Consider the following 12,976-nt stretch of genomic DNA (forward strand, 5'->3'; position numbering starts at 1 on the left):
GTCAACAAACGTTGGGAGCTGAGAACTCATTGTCTGCCTGCTTCTAAAGAGACACATCCTTATACTCCTTTCTTAAGATTTTTTTTCCCCCTCTGGTTTTGACATTTTAATTACACAATTGATGGATGTTTAGTATCAAAAAAACTGGAGAATTAGAACACTAGGGATTTATATAATCAAACAAGTGCCAGAAAAAATAACCCTAATCTGGAATCCTGTTGATTTAATCCCCAAATCCCACGATATACTTCCACTTCCTCTAGCCAAGGAGCTGACTTTGAAATGTAAGAAAGAGGCACGGGAAGGGCTGGGTCCCTTCTGAACATGACTGTGACTTGGCAAACACTCTGTACTCAAGAGGCATTAACACTTTGCTGAGGAATTCAGGGCCAGGCTCTCTGTCTTCCCCTGGCTCTGAAGGAAGGATGGAGAGGAAGTAACAGGTACTTTGGCAAGATAATAATGGGGAATAAAATTTAACCATTTAAGATACAATGATATACGCTTGTTGTAGAAAAATGAGTCAAATAACTTAAGATTTCATTGTGGAACATGGCGTATGGCATAGAGTGATTTAAGCTTCAACTCACACTTTTAAGCCTGTTTTGTTATGAAAACGTACAGGCCAGGAAAGCAACAAAACACCATAATCTATCTGTGTGGGGACAGATCCTAAAATAAAGAATGGTTGAGCTTTATGATGAGCATCTGGGTAATGGAAAGATTCTTCAACAAGACTACGGACGCACAGCCCCTCCTTGACCATTTTACTGAACCTCAGTACAACTACGGGGTTTTGTATGCCAAAGGAGACAAAGAGAATAATCTTAGAGGAAATTGCAATTCCTCTATAATAAAGTAGAGGAAATTGGAAAACTATTTTTAGTTTTGGGTTCTTAATGTAGTCAGAAATAGGCAAAACCAGAAGGAAACCTACATAAAGAAATGCGTGTGTCCACACCTGCTCAGCAGTCCCTTCCTTTGGGCTTTGCTTAGAGGGGGAAAGTTGTCGGGGGGGGGGGGGGGAGAGTGGAAAGAAGGGAAGCCAGTCCACAACCAGGCCTTCGCCAGAACTGAGCTTCATGGTTCTGCTGGCTTCTCTGCTCTGCCACCAAGCTCATTAAACTGAATCAGTTCACTAGGGCAGAGATTAGTAATTGTCTCTCCTTTTACTCGCCCCAGAAAAACACTATGGCCTCTTTGCTTACCACTTCTTCAAATAAATATCCTCTCTGGACTTATGTTCTAGTCCGATACTTGTATTTGTGCAGGGTTTATCCGTGTTCCTAGAGACTCTATGTGTGATGTAGCTACTGTCTGAGGACATGACAGGCAGGTGGTATAGAGCCGCATGGAAATGGACGTCTTGATGGTCTTGACAGTGGAACCCATGAGGGCAGAGGGAAAGTGAGCTCAGGGAGCCTCTGCAAAAATGTTCAATAAATATATAATTGAACACATGGTCTCTGTTTTATATTGTATATATAAATACGTCTACAGTTTATATTTTATATGGTAACATATAATGAATAGTAGTCATCTCTAACGTACAGGTTTCCCCCTGTACCTGAAAGTGGAATGCTCCTATGAAACCTTTCATAAAGCGTAAAGGGTGTAAAGCAAAGAAGCAATTACCACTAATTTATAGGGGGAAAGTTTTAAGCATTCCCAGACACCTCCCCCCCCTCCCCCCCAAATAACCTCTGTTAGGTTTTTCTGATACCTTAGGACACATCTTGCCCATTTAACTGACGCACGACATAAATGGTCAGGCGGTGGTGGGGGCTTGATGCTAAGAGGCTGCTGTAGTTCCCGGGGAGGGCGCCTGGGGGCGCCACTCTGACTGCTGCTTCCTGCGGGGTAAACGCTGAGTGCGGTACACACCTGAAGGCTGTTTTCACCTCCTGCCTTTTTTCATAAAAGCGCAAATCCTCTTGCGGTTCCTTTGAGTTAGTGAAAACAGGTACTAATGGAGGTCTTGCACAAACGTGAAGTGGCATAACGTGAACTTTCGCAGCGAGTGATACCTGTACATTCATTTATACCAAATAGGTAAAACAGAATCACAGTCCCCAAAGCCGGTAAGAGACAATAGTAAAGACTGGCCTTGATCGCCAAGGAAACGATGTCGATAATTTCACACCAGTGTTTGAAATCTGAGGTGTTATTAAGCCTTCTTCCTATGGCCCCAGGCCTTGTCTCCAAAACACTAGGACCAGGCTCACAGGATGTGCCATCAACATCTGAAGCAGAGCTTGCCTGGCAGGGATATCTTTTCAGGTTTTGGTTTTCTCATTCCACAGTTTATGTCTGACAGCAGCAACAGGTGTATAGAAAAGGAAACGAGATCCAAAAGGGCAAAGGCCACTTCCTCCTTCTGTCTTACACTCGGGCTCCACTGGCAGCCTGACTAGAAATCCACTGGCATGTGCACATAAGCAGACCATCCCAGATGGCCTGAACTTGGCAGCATGTAGCTCTGGAGCAGGTGTTTGGCTCTGTGTTTCTGTTAAGGCCCAGCCTGGACTCACTGTTAGCAGGAGACGCAGGGACACTATTCCCAACGCATGCTGGGTGGTATTCTAACATCTCCCGTAAGCTGGGTAAACAGTGGCTAGCGGGGCCTTGCTCTATTTCACAGGCTAGAGAGGGAGATCGATACCTCACAAGCCCAAAGCAAATGTGAATCATGAAATGTGATTTGTAAAAGGACTAAAAGAACAACAGGGAGAACACACTCCGGACTGGAACAGCCTGAAAGGGCTTTTCTGAAAAGCTAACAATGAACCTAAGCCCTGAAGGACAGAACTGACAAGATATGGAATATGGGGCAGGGAATTCCAGGCATGGGAAACAGATCTGCAAGGAAACAGATCTGGCAGGAAGTGCGGGAGGATGGCTGTCTAAACAAATAGAAAGAAGGCCACCGTGCACATCATATGAAGGAGGGGAAAATGACAGAAAGGTACATGCCAGCTCAGGAATTAAGATTTATATAAAATATGCTGGAACACAAATCAGAATGATATGATCTAATATTTATTTACTTATTTATTTATTTATTTATTTATTTATTTATTTATTTATTTATCTATCTATCTAGAGCGAATGAGAGAGGGGCAGAGAGGGAGTGAAAGAATCCCAGGCAGGCTCCACGCTCACCATGGATCATGACCTGAGCTGAAATCAAGAGTCAGATGCTTACTTAACTGACTGAGCCACCCAGGTGCACCATGACCCAATTTCTGTATTTTTAAAGATCACTCTCACTGCTGTGAAGAGAAGGAACTAAAGGAAAGCAAATGGAATGTTAACTAAAGAAGAGATTCTGATGGTTTAGAAGAGAAGGCTATTAGTGGAGATGCTGAGAGGTTGAAGTAATTGGGAACTCTTTCTGGAATCACTATAATGTGAGGGTGATGGAGAAAAAGAAGTGTCAAGATCTACCTCCAGGTTTCTATTTGGACCTAGAGGTGGCTCTATATGCCATCGCCCAGACTGGGAAAACTGGAGGAAGAAGAGGACTGGTGGAGGCCAGGGCGGGGGGCGGGGAGGGGGGGGGAGGCAGGGGTGGGTGGGTGGCCGGGGAGGGATTTGGAAGACAAGGGGAAGGATCAAGAGTTCATTATGAGTGTTCACTTGGCAATAGCCGTGAAATTTCTGAGTGTAGATGTCGGGTAGGCTATTGGATAGGAGTCAGAAGTTCAGAAAAGAGTTGTAGGCTAAAGACATACACTCGACAGTCACCAGCATATACAGGTGATGGGAAGCCGTGGCTATAAAAGAATGTGAGGCTACAAGAGAAGAGGGTTCAGCTCAGAGACAAACACTCTAACAACTGGTTGTATAGAGGCAGAGGGACAAGCAAAGGGAACTCAGTTGGAAAAGTCAGAGACAATGAATAAGAGAAAGACAAGGAATACCAGATGAGGGGGCACCCAGAGGCCAAAGGGTGGGGCGGGGAGGGGCCAGGGCAAGGACACAGGTTTGTCCCCTGTCTTGAATGCTGCTCAGGAAGTCTGATCACAAGAGGACTAAAAAGCATGCAGTGAGGTGGGTGGCACCTAGGGCTTCAGGAGTCTTAACGGGCACAAACCTGATGGAATAGTGGGGGCCTCACCCAACTGCATCTGGGGGAATGGTAAATCAGGAAGTGAGGAAGAGGGCTCACAATGGAGTGATAGGGTACAAGAACTGACCTTTAAGGCACTTATCTTTGAGGGGAAGAGGGAACCCTCCCTTAGCTTGAAGGGATGGGATACATCTGGTTTCTCAGGGAAGTAGGTAGTGAGGTCATCTCAGCAGGAGGAAAATGGACCAGAGGTTTGAGTAGAGTAAAAGAATGAAATAGCCATGTCATAAAATGGTTTAAGTTTCTTTGAAAAACACAATAATGCTGCCAAGTGGTGCTGAGTCTCTATTTGACTTTGGTTGTCAAAAGTATGTATAACATCATCTCACCCGGTCTGTTTCCACTTCCCTCATCCTTCTCTGGAATCCCAAAGCCAGTTTCTGCCATTTTTCACATTGTGTGATGACAGACAATAATCCAGCTTTCTAAGACTAATGAATCTCCCAACAGCTGCAAGGGCCAATCCCACACTTGAAGCCTCCACTGTCCCCTCTCCTATGCAGAGCGTCTGTCAGGCTTACCAACACAATAATAGGAAGGATGGAGGTGGCCTTCTTTCTTGTTTCTGCCCGTGTTCCTGGAGGTCTACTATGCCCTGAGGGCCACAGAATATGACACAACTTTCCCTGGGAAGTGGGGTTAAGCATTGACCCTACTTGCTTCACTTTTCTGTCTCATGCTAATGATGGAGACAAATAGAATTTGTGGGTCGTGCCATATGTGGGCTGCACAAAGATAAATAACCACATGCTACATGGTTGGGGAAGGCAGAGAGGCTCATAGATAACAGGATACCCTATCCTATGTCCCATGAGTTTTCCAGTATGAAATAAATAGTAAAATACTAATAAGCACCCCAAACAAACACATCTACTGCTTCCCACTGTTCCTTGCTGTATCAGGGCAGAATCTTTGAAAAGCATCATCCTCCTTAAGTGCAGATCTAGACAATTAATCCTTTGACTTGGTTTTGAGCTTTTAAAGACATACATACCACCTACCCAAATGGATTCTTTACTGTTTCAAAGCCTGGAGCTTGAAGGAACATACATAAAACTTAATGTGAAAAAGCTGTGTAGTTAATCTTGACAAGCAGGCAACCAAGAAATTGATGTGCAGCTTTTAGTCTGACATCAATTTCTGACAATATCACTTTGAGCTCATTCTCTGGCACCAAGATCAAATGCCCTTATTTATAGGTCTCAAACAAAGAAGAGCCTAAAAAAGGAAGCCACATTCAGCAGAAATCCTTCCACATAGAAAGCCTTGCCTACTAGAACTTGCTCAAACGGAATTTTTTGTCTTTTTCTCGGCTTAGTAAAGAAGATGGTGAGCAAGGAAAAAAGAAAAACACGTGTTAAAGTTCGTTTGCTTTCTCTTTCCTAAATCGGAATTTCATTTTTTAATTTTAGGCTTAGTTTAGCCATCACTGACTCCAAATGTGGTAGGAGAGTAAGTAAACTATTTCCCAGAGAAAATAACAACCAGAAAAATGACAAAAAAAAAAAAAAAAAAAAAGACAACCGTATTCAAATATGCTTAAGTCATCCCCTATAGGACACCAGTGGTTAAGAAGTTTAGTATACTAAAACCATTTTTCAAAAAAACACAGCACAATCAGAAGAGCAGCAAGGCTGTTGGAAAAAAGCAATTAAGTCATTCATCTCAAGTAGGAGAAGCTTTCCTATCAGCTCGAAAGTTTCATGGGCTCTACTCCCTTAGCACCTGCTGCTCAGTCCCTGACGGTTCTTTGGGAAGAACTTACCTCATCTTAAGACTTTCCTCTGGTACTACTGTTTGTAGGAGCATGACACACAAATCCAAAACCAAGGGAATTCATATGGCATTTAAATCCAAACAAATAGAACCACCATGTTACTCATAAAGATTGCATTCAAATATACTTTTCTTTTACCTTGGTCTTTTCACCGACAATGTTCTTTTCCAGTTCGGCTATTTTCCGGTTTAGATGATCCAAAATCTCCTTCTCTTTCATAAGTTCAGTTGTTTCAGATTTCTGTTCTCCGTCCAAAAGAGCACATTCCATATCCAACTGGGGACACAAAACAAAGCTCAGAGGTGTTTCACTTTCAGAGAGATTCTCAACTGCCCACGTTAGAGATGCATTTTTAACAGCTACAAATTTCAAAAAGTACTACGTTATCAGCCGGACTTTGGTGCCTTAGAGAACAGTTCCGAGAGTCCAGTTGAGATTCGGAATTCCTACGTAAGGAAGCTGGTGAGCCCACAATATATTCACTAAGAAATCTACCTATCATTTAATTTTTCTACTATAACCCCTCTTCTGCTTACTTCTTAATAATATTTTGCCGATTTGCTCAGATTCAGGCTCAAGCACGAACCATCTTGGGAGCAGCCGTGTCTTTCTTTGTCCACAGAGCATGGGAGGTGAAAATTACACCCAGTCAGCATGCAAGCAATGGATTCTTAGCAATGTCAGCAGGAGGGGCATCCAAGGGCTGTGTATAAGATGACAGGTGAGCAGTCCCCTTCTACTTATAGCTATCTGCATCATCTGTGAGTATAAACATGCTAGGCAGAATCATTTGTTCCTTCTTGCTCCATGGAGATACAGTAACAGACCATGTGTCTGTTTCCTCTCTGGTCTACAAAGCCCAGAAGCGAGGTCAAGGACTGATTCATACGCAAATCCCCCTGTGTACCAACATGATGTCCAACGCATAGTGAGCATATTCAGAAAATGTTTGTTGGATTTGAACTTGGAGACCTAAATATGTGGGACCTCAGCTGAGATCTGCATGTAGAAAGTCAGAAAACATACACTAGTTAAGACAAAATTGGTTATACCCAGAGTTCGTTAAAAATGGCTTCATATGTTTGTTTCATCTGACTTAAAAAAAAAGACAAGGAAAAAAGAAATATTTTAAAAAAAGGTATTTTTACCCTATACAGGACTCACTGAAAAAAAAATGTTAACTCATGTTGATTTCTATGTATTCTGCTTCCAAAGCCTATGCCCTAATAGGCAGTAATATTTTTAAGCTGAAGGAAAGAGAGGAAAAAAGAGAAGGGTAAAAAGTCAAACCCTGGTTTATACCTCTCTGGAAGATTCATCCATCTGGTCATTTATATCTTTGATTTTTTGTTCAAGTTCCTCGAGGTTATTGAGAATTGCTATCCGGGTCTCTTCCATTGCTGCCAACTCCTGAATCCTTTGTTCTTCGTTTATACCCTCTGGGGTCTGCAATTAATCAACACAGAAAAGGGCTATTCACATTTCCACTCCAGAATTTCCCAATTTATAAACCAGTAGTAAGTCTAGTGTTTCACAGTCTCTGTGCCTCTTGGAATTCTAAAAGCATCCTTGTGCTTGTTCAATTGGAATTGTGCATTTTCTCACAGATCCCCAGCAGTAAGGTTCTTAAGTTACCTCTTACAAACCAACTTAAATTTACCAATTCATATCCTTTTAAAGCTGAAATAACTAAGAGATTTTACAGATGAGGAGGTTGTGGTCCATAGAAATTACAGTGACTGCTCTAAGGTTACAGAGGAAGTTTGGCATGGCCAAGAACTAGAACTAGAGCTAGACAAGACTTTTGACATCCTCCTCAGGGATCTCTTGAACAGGCTGCTACCCTCACGTCAAGCCCCATATTCTCTCCCGTCTCCAAGTGAGCACATCTCCTACAACAGTCTCTTCAATCTCCAGCCTCACTACTGCGTCCCACTACTAGGCTTATCTGCAGATGAGTATTCAGGCTGATTTGTTTCTTTTCCAACACATGGTGGAAAAGTGAGGACACGATACACTTGGCCCATTTCACCGAAATGTTCCGTGAAGTGAAAAACCATGACAATACAAGACCTCGTTACTTTAGTGACTCCCCAGATGACTAAAAATGACACACTTAATATAAAGTCATGTTTCACTTGTGCTCGCACACTACTTACTGTCTTTATCCTACACTACTTTCTTCACGTCTAATGTTTAAGACACTCCCTGGGCCGATGGGCTTTTATGACACAAAATAGCACACTGGTTATCATTTATAAAACCACTTCACAGAAAAACCTGTGTTCCCTTGGAAAGGAAAGTGAAAGTCAGGGAAGAAATTAAGTAAGAGAGGGCATACTTACACCCCATAGGTGTAACAGAGTTACCACAAATGCCCAGGAAATAAAGAAATATTTTAGGTCATACACATTTAGCCAAAATGGGACTGCCTATTGTTTTATGAAGAGACTAGAGTGAATTGAAAATAGCCTCTTCTTTCAGGAATTTCCGGTTAGTCACCCTAGATACCACCTGATAGAGATCAGTCTCTCTGTAGGTCAAGGGGTGCTGGGGGATTGGCACATTATTTACTTAATTTCTATCTCTCTTTGAAAAAGAAATAATTTCTTTTCATTAGTAAGTCAATCATCAAACAATTTCACAATTGCACAGTGAAAACAGCAGCCTCCATAAGTAAATTATTGAAAATTACTCATAAATCGGTACAAAGAATATTCATACTAACCAAAGAGATCATTAACATTTGGTATGCCATGCTAAGTTCATTTATTTAATGATCTTAAAAATAACTTTAGGAAAATAGCCATCATGTCATATTCTTTATTCATATTCTTTATTCTTTACCCTACTTCACTGCTCTTCACAGAGATTAAACAATTGAAATGCCACAGTATCTCCGGCTGATTCGCAGAGGTATGCGGACCTTCCAGGCTTTAACATTTAGCCCTTTAATGGCCATCTTCAATGCAGCATTTTACCAATTAATAAAACAACTGCTTGGGGCGCCTGGGTGGCGCAGTCGGTTAAGCGTCCGACTTCAGCCAGGTCACGATCTCGCGGTCCGTGAGTTCGAGCCCCGCGTCAGGCTCTGGGCTGATGGCTCGGAGCCTGGAGCCTGTTTCCGATTCTGTGTCTCCCTCTCTCTCTCTCTGCCCCTCCCCCGTTCATGCTCTGTCTCTCTCTGTCCCAAAAATAAATAAAAAACGTTGAAAAAAAATTTAAAAAAAAAACAAAAAAAAAAACAACTGCTGACCTTTTTTGATCACAGACAATGAATCTCATTGTCCTAATACTCAGGTGCCCGTTTTAGGGCGTGAGGGACGCCTGTAACAGTGAACGGCATTCCGAAATCACTGACGTGTAATCCTAGCAGGAAAGCCTCAAGAAGGCCAGTATCCTGTTGGGTCAACATTTCATATTAGGTTTCAACCGCCAACAGGGTTTAAAAATATCTCTCTCACTTGGTGGAAGTAAAGCATTAGGAGAAAACAAAAACTGAACAATCTGCATAACTACAAACTTTCTAAGCAAGCAGTGGGTGAAGAAAGAGAACCGTGGCAATTATAAATGTCTAACTGAAAGTTTCTAAAAAATTTATCACCATCGGCACATTTGATAACAGACAACTTGAGAGGCTGTTTATAGCAATAAATGCTCTCTAGGAAACGGTTGTTCTTTTTGTTATTTATAAAAAAGCAATAGCTTCCAAAGGCATTCTAAAACTCTGAATGGTTTGTGATAGAATGGGATGAAGATATTGTTTACACATGTATGAACATCTCTAAATATCCCTTCTTTGAGGTAACCTGGCCTCCACAGAGAAAGGGGAGGGAGAGTAGGAACAAGACACTTTGTAGCTGCCTTCCCCCCTCCCCCCCCAATCTCTTCTTAGAAACGTCTTGCAACCAGAGGAAGTTACAAGTGTGAGGGTTGTCCACTGTAGACAGAATGATTACTAAAAAGAGAAGGATGAAAAAGTTCTCGAGGAAAAATAACATTTTTTTCTCAAATAACTAAATGAGGTGATGGATGTTAGCTAAACTTGTGGTAATCAGGTCACAGTATGTGTCGGTCAGGTCATGATGCCATACACAGACATACACGGTGCCGTGCGCCAATCCCATCTCAACGTGACAGGAAAAAAGGGAGAAAGAAGAGAGAGCTACTCTCAGCTTTCACCTCAGGGAGAGGAAGACAAGTTCACAAAAGCCAGTTAAAATTAGCCTATTTCTAAGGTCATCGGTATCTTTAAGTGTTAGGTAAAACAAGTTCCAGAATGGTAAATCTCAGGTTTCCTAAATATCATTAAAATCTTCATTTCCTTAAAGCAGCTTAGAGTGTTTTCACATTCTTCTCCACTCATCCTTAGATCGATTAATAACAAACACTGTCCTTTGCTAAACCAGGAATTCAGCGAGCAGATGACTAAGAGAAAAGCGTCCAAAACAAATGGGCAGGACTTTTAAGAAAGCATTCTTCCGTCTGTTGTCTTGAAGTAACATATATCTGTCTCCAAAAAGTAATAAATGCAAACCTCCCTCCTTGGAACTCATCCCCCTCACTTGCTGCCTGTCTAAGCTGTTGCCTGTAACCAGAGGTGCCTTTGATATTTCCTGTCTCGAAAGGATGCACGGTCTTATATGTCTTGCCACAACGGAGGCTGCTGGAAGCTTCAGAGGCCTCCTTTTCCACAAAAGCATATTTGAGCAATTAAAAACATCTGCCATGATCCTCCCATTTACACACCAGCAGCTTTCTTGTCACAGCCCTCTTCAGGAGGAAACCTGTCTCCCTAAAGATTGTCCTTAGAGAGAGACACACACAGCTTACTGTTTTAAAAAAATCTGGCAGCTGTCCATGATGGAAGAAATGGGAAAGGATTTTAAATGTAAAGGAAGCCACGGACTTCAAAGAAAACCCAGTGGTTGATGAAAACAGCTCAAGTCTTCAAACGGTGGGCCATTTACTTTGCCTGAACACAAACGACTTTTGATTTGCCCCCGCCAGATCCTAGTTTCTAACAGTTACAACATTCTGGCAATAGAGACAGATGTCCTATTCAGAACTGCTCTCCACTGAGAATGAGGAAGGTCAATGTGGTCATCAGGAGAAAGAAGGATTGCACATTTCCGAGTCCTAATGCAGATGAAGAAGGGACTCAGAAGGTAGATGTGGACTGCTAACTAGGAACACTGAAAAAGTCTTGTTGTGGCCAAAGACAAAACAAACACACCAATTCCCCCTGAACTATACTCCATGTGATAAACTACCTCCAGAATTAGGGATCATGATGACGTCTTTCTCTTAACCAGTTTGTGTCCCTCTTATAACAAAAATTTAACTGATAAATCTTTTTTGTTTTTGATCCTTTGGCCATAATTGCCATGAATCTCAGAATTGAACTTAATGATCAGAGTTACTTAATAACCTAATCCTGTCTATTTAACTAAGTAAATTCTTGTGATTATGGTTTCTGTTTTTTCCTCCTTATTACCACTTTTTGTGTGTTTATTTTATTCCAATAAAATTTATATCTTATTACGGCTCTCTTATGACCTTTCTAGAAAAGACATAGGACAATTTTTAATTTCATTGAAAAAAGATTCCTAACTTATGTGAAAAAAGTAACACCAGAAGATTCTCCTTCAATTCCATTTAAGAAATCCTCAAATTCAGAAGACATTTTAAAATCAATATACAGCCAGGAGACTGAGTAATAATTATGACTAACTGTGAATCTTAAACTCTTATATATCTAAAAAGTATCAGGAGTAAAGTCAAGGGGAAGACCACTCATGATAAGAGACTAATTTTCTTATAACTCTCACTACTTAGTAAAAACAAGACAATTTTTAAAAATGAGTGAAGAACGTGAAGAAGTGGGTCAAAATACAACTTAACGACTAAAATATGAAAAGATGACCAACTTCATGCATAATTAAAGACAAGCAAATTAAACACCAATTAATCAGGCCAGTTGAAGAATTTTGATAATATACAGCCTTGGCAAGTGTATGAAGAGCAAGGGGTGCCCATAAACTGTTAGCGAAAGTGTCGCCTGGAAATACACAGTCTTTTCAGAGTATAATTTGGAATAATTGACTAACATGAATAATATGCAAACTCTTTCATCTATTAACTTCAATTTTAGTAAGTGATCTTGCAGATACATTTGCACAGTGGTGCAAATATATATATAGACATATATATAGGTATATATATATATATCTATAGATATATCTGTATAGATTATCTATCTACCTATCTATACATATATATATATATATATATATATATATATATATATATATATATATACGCCTGTGTGTGTGTGTATATATATATATATATACACACACACACACATACTAGAATATTTGCTGCATATAGGTTTTATTAATAAAAAAAGTAGAAAACAATTTAAATAGTATTTCCAGGGGTGCCTGGGTGGCTCAGTCGGTTAAGTGTCTGATTCTTGGTTTCGGCTCAGGTCATGATCTCTCAGTTTCATGGGTTAGAGCCTTGCATTAGGCTCCATGATGACAGCATGGAGCCTGCTTGGGATTCTTTCTCTCCCTCTCTCTCTGCCCCTCCCCCACTCGTGCTCTGTCTCTCTCAAATAAACTTAAAAAAAAAATAATAAAATAACTAGTATTTCCAAACAAGAGAATACTATTCAGCTGTTGAAAAGAATGAGGCAGAGCTGTGTGTACTGAAACACAAAGATGTGTAAGACATTTAGTGAGGAAAGAAAGACCAGAACGCTATGTGTGTGTATCTGTACATCTGTGCCTATAACATGGGGCTTTGTATATGCACAGAAATATTAAGAAGGCAGGTAAGATACTTTGTGTTTATCTCTCAGGTGTACAACTGGGAGAGGGCAGAGAAAAGAGAAACTTCCTTCTTCTTACTTTTCTGTACTGCTACATTTTTTACAGTGCAAATTTGTTACTTCACACTAAACACCCTAATTTGCTGCACATTGTTTAGCTAATTACCTCTTAAATGGAAGCTTCACTGAAAACATTTTGGAAAACAAGCACGGTAAAACCTCTAGTCTC

General features: G+C 40.9%; 1 protein-coding gene across 17 annotated transcripts in view; it reads right to left on the reverse strand.

Moving 5' to 3' along the window:
- PHLDB2 (pleckstrin homology like domain family B member 2) overlaps window positions 1-12,976 on the reverse strand; it is a 232,327-nt gene that overhangs the window by 55,501 nt on the left and 163,850 nt on the right. For all 17 annotated transcript variants that reach the window (XM_058731448.1, XM_058731455.1, XM_058731454.1 and 14 more), the window contains 2 exons: window positions 7,212-7,355; window positions 6,048-6,185 (listed from right to left, as the gene is read on the reverse strand). In XM_058731448.1, the coding sequence (XP_058587431.1) occupies window positions 6,048-6,185; window positions 7,212-7,355 (282 nt within the window). The remainder of the gene's footprint in view (window positions 1-6,047; window positions 6,186-7,211; window positions 7,356-12,976) is intronic.

Source organism: Neofelis nebulosa, chromosome 5 (assembly GCF_028018385.1).
Source record: "Neofelis nebulosa isolate mNeoNeb1 chromosome 5, mNeoNeb1.pri, whole genome shotgun sequence".
Taxonomy (NCBI): Eukaryota; Metazoa; Chordata; class Mammalia; order Carnivora; family Felidae; genus Neofelis; species Neofelis nebulosa.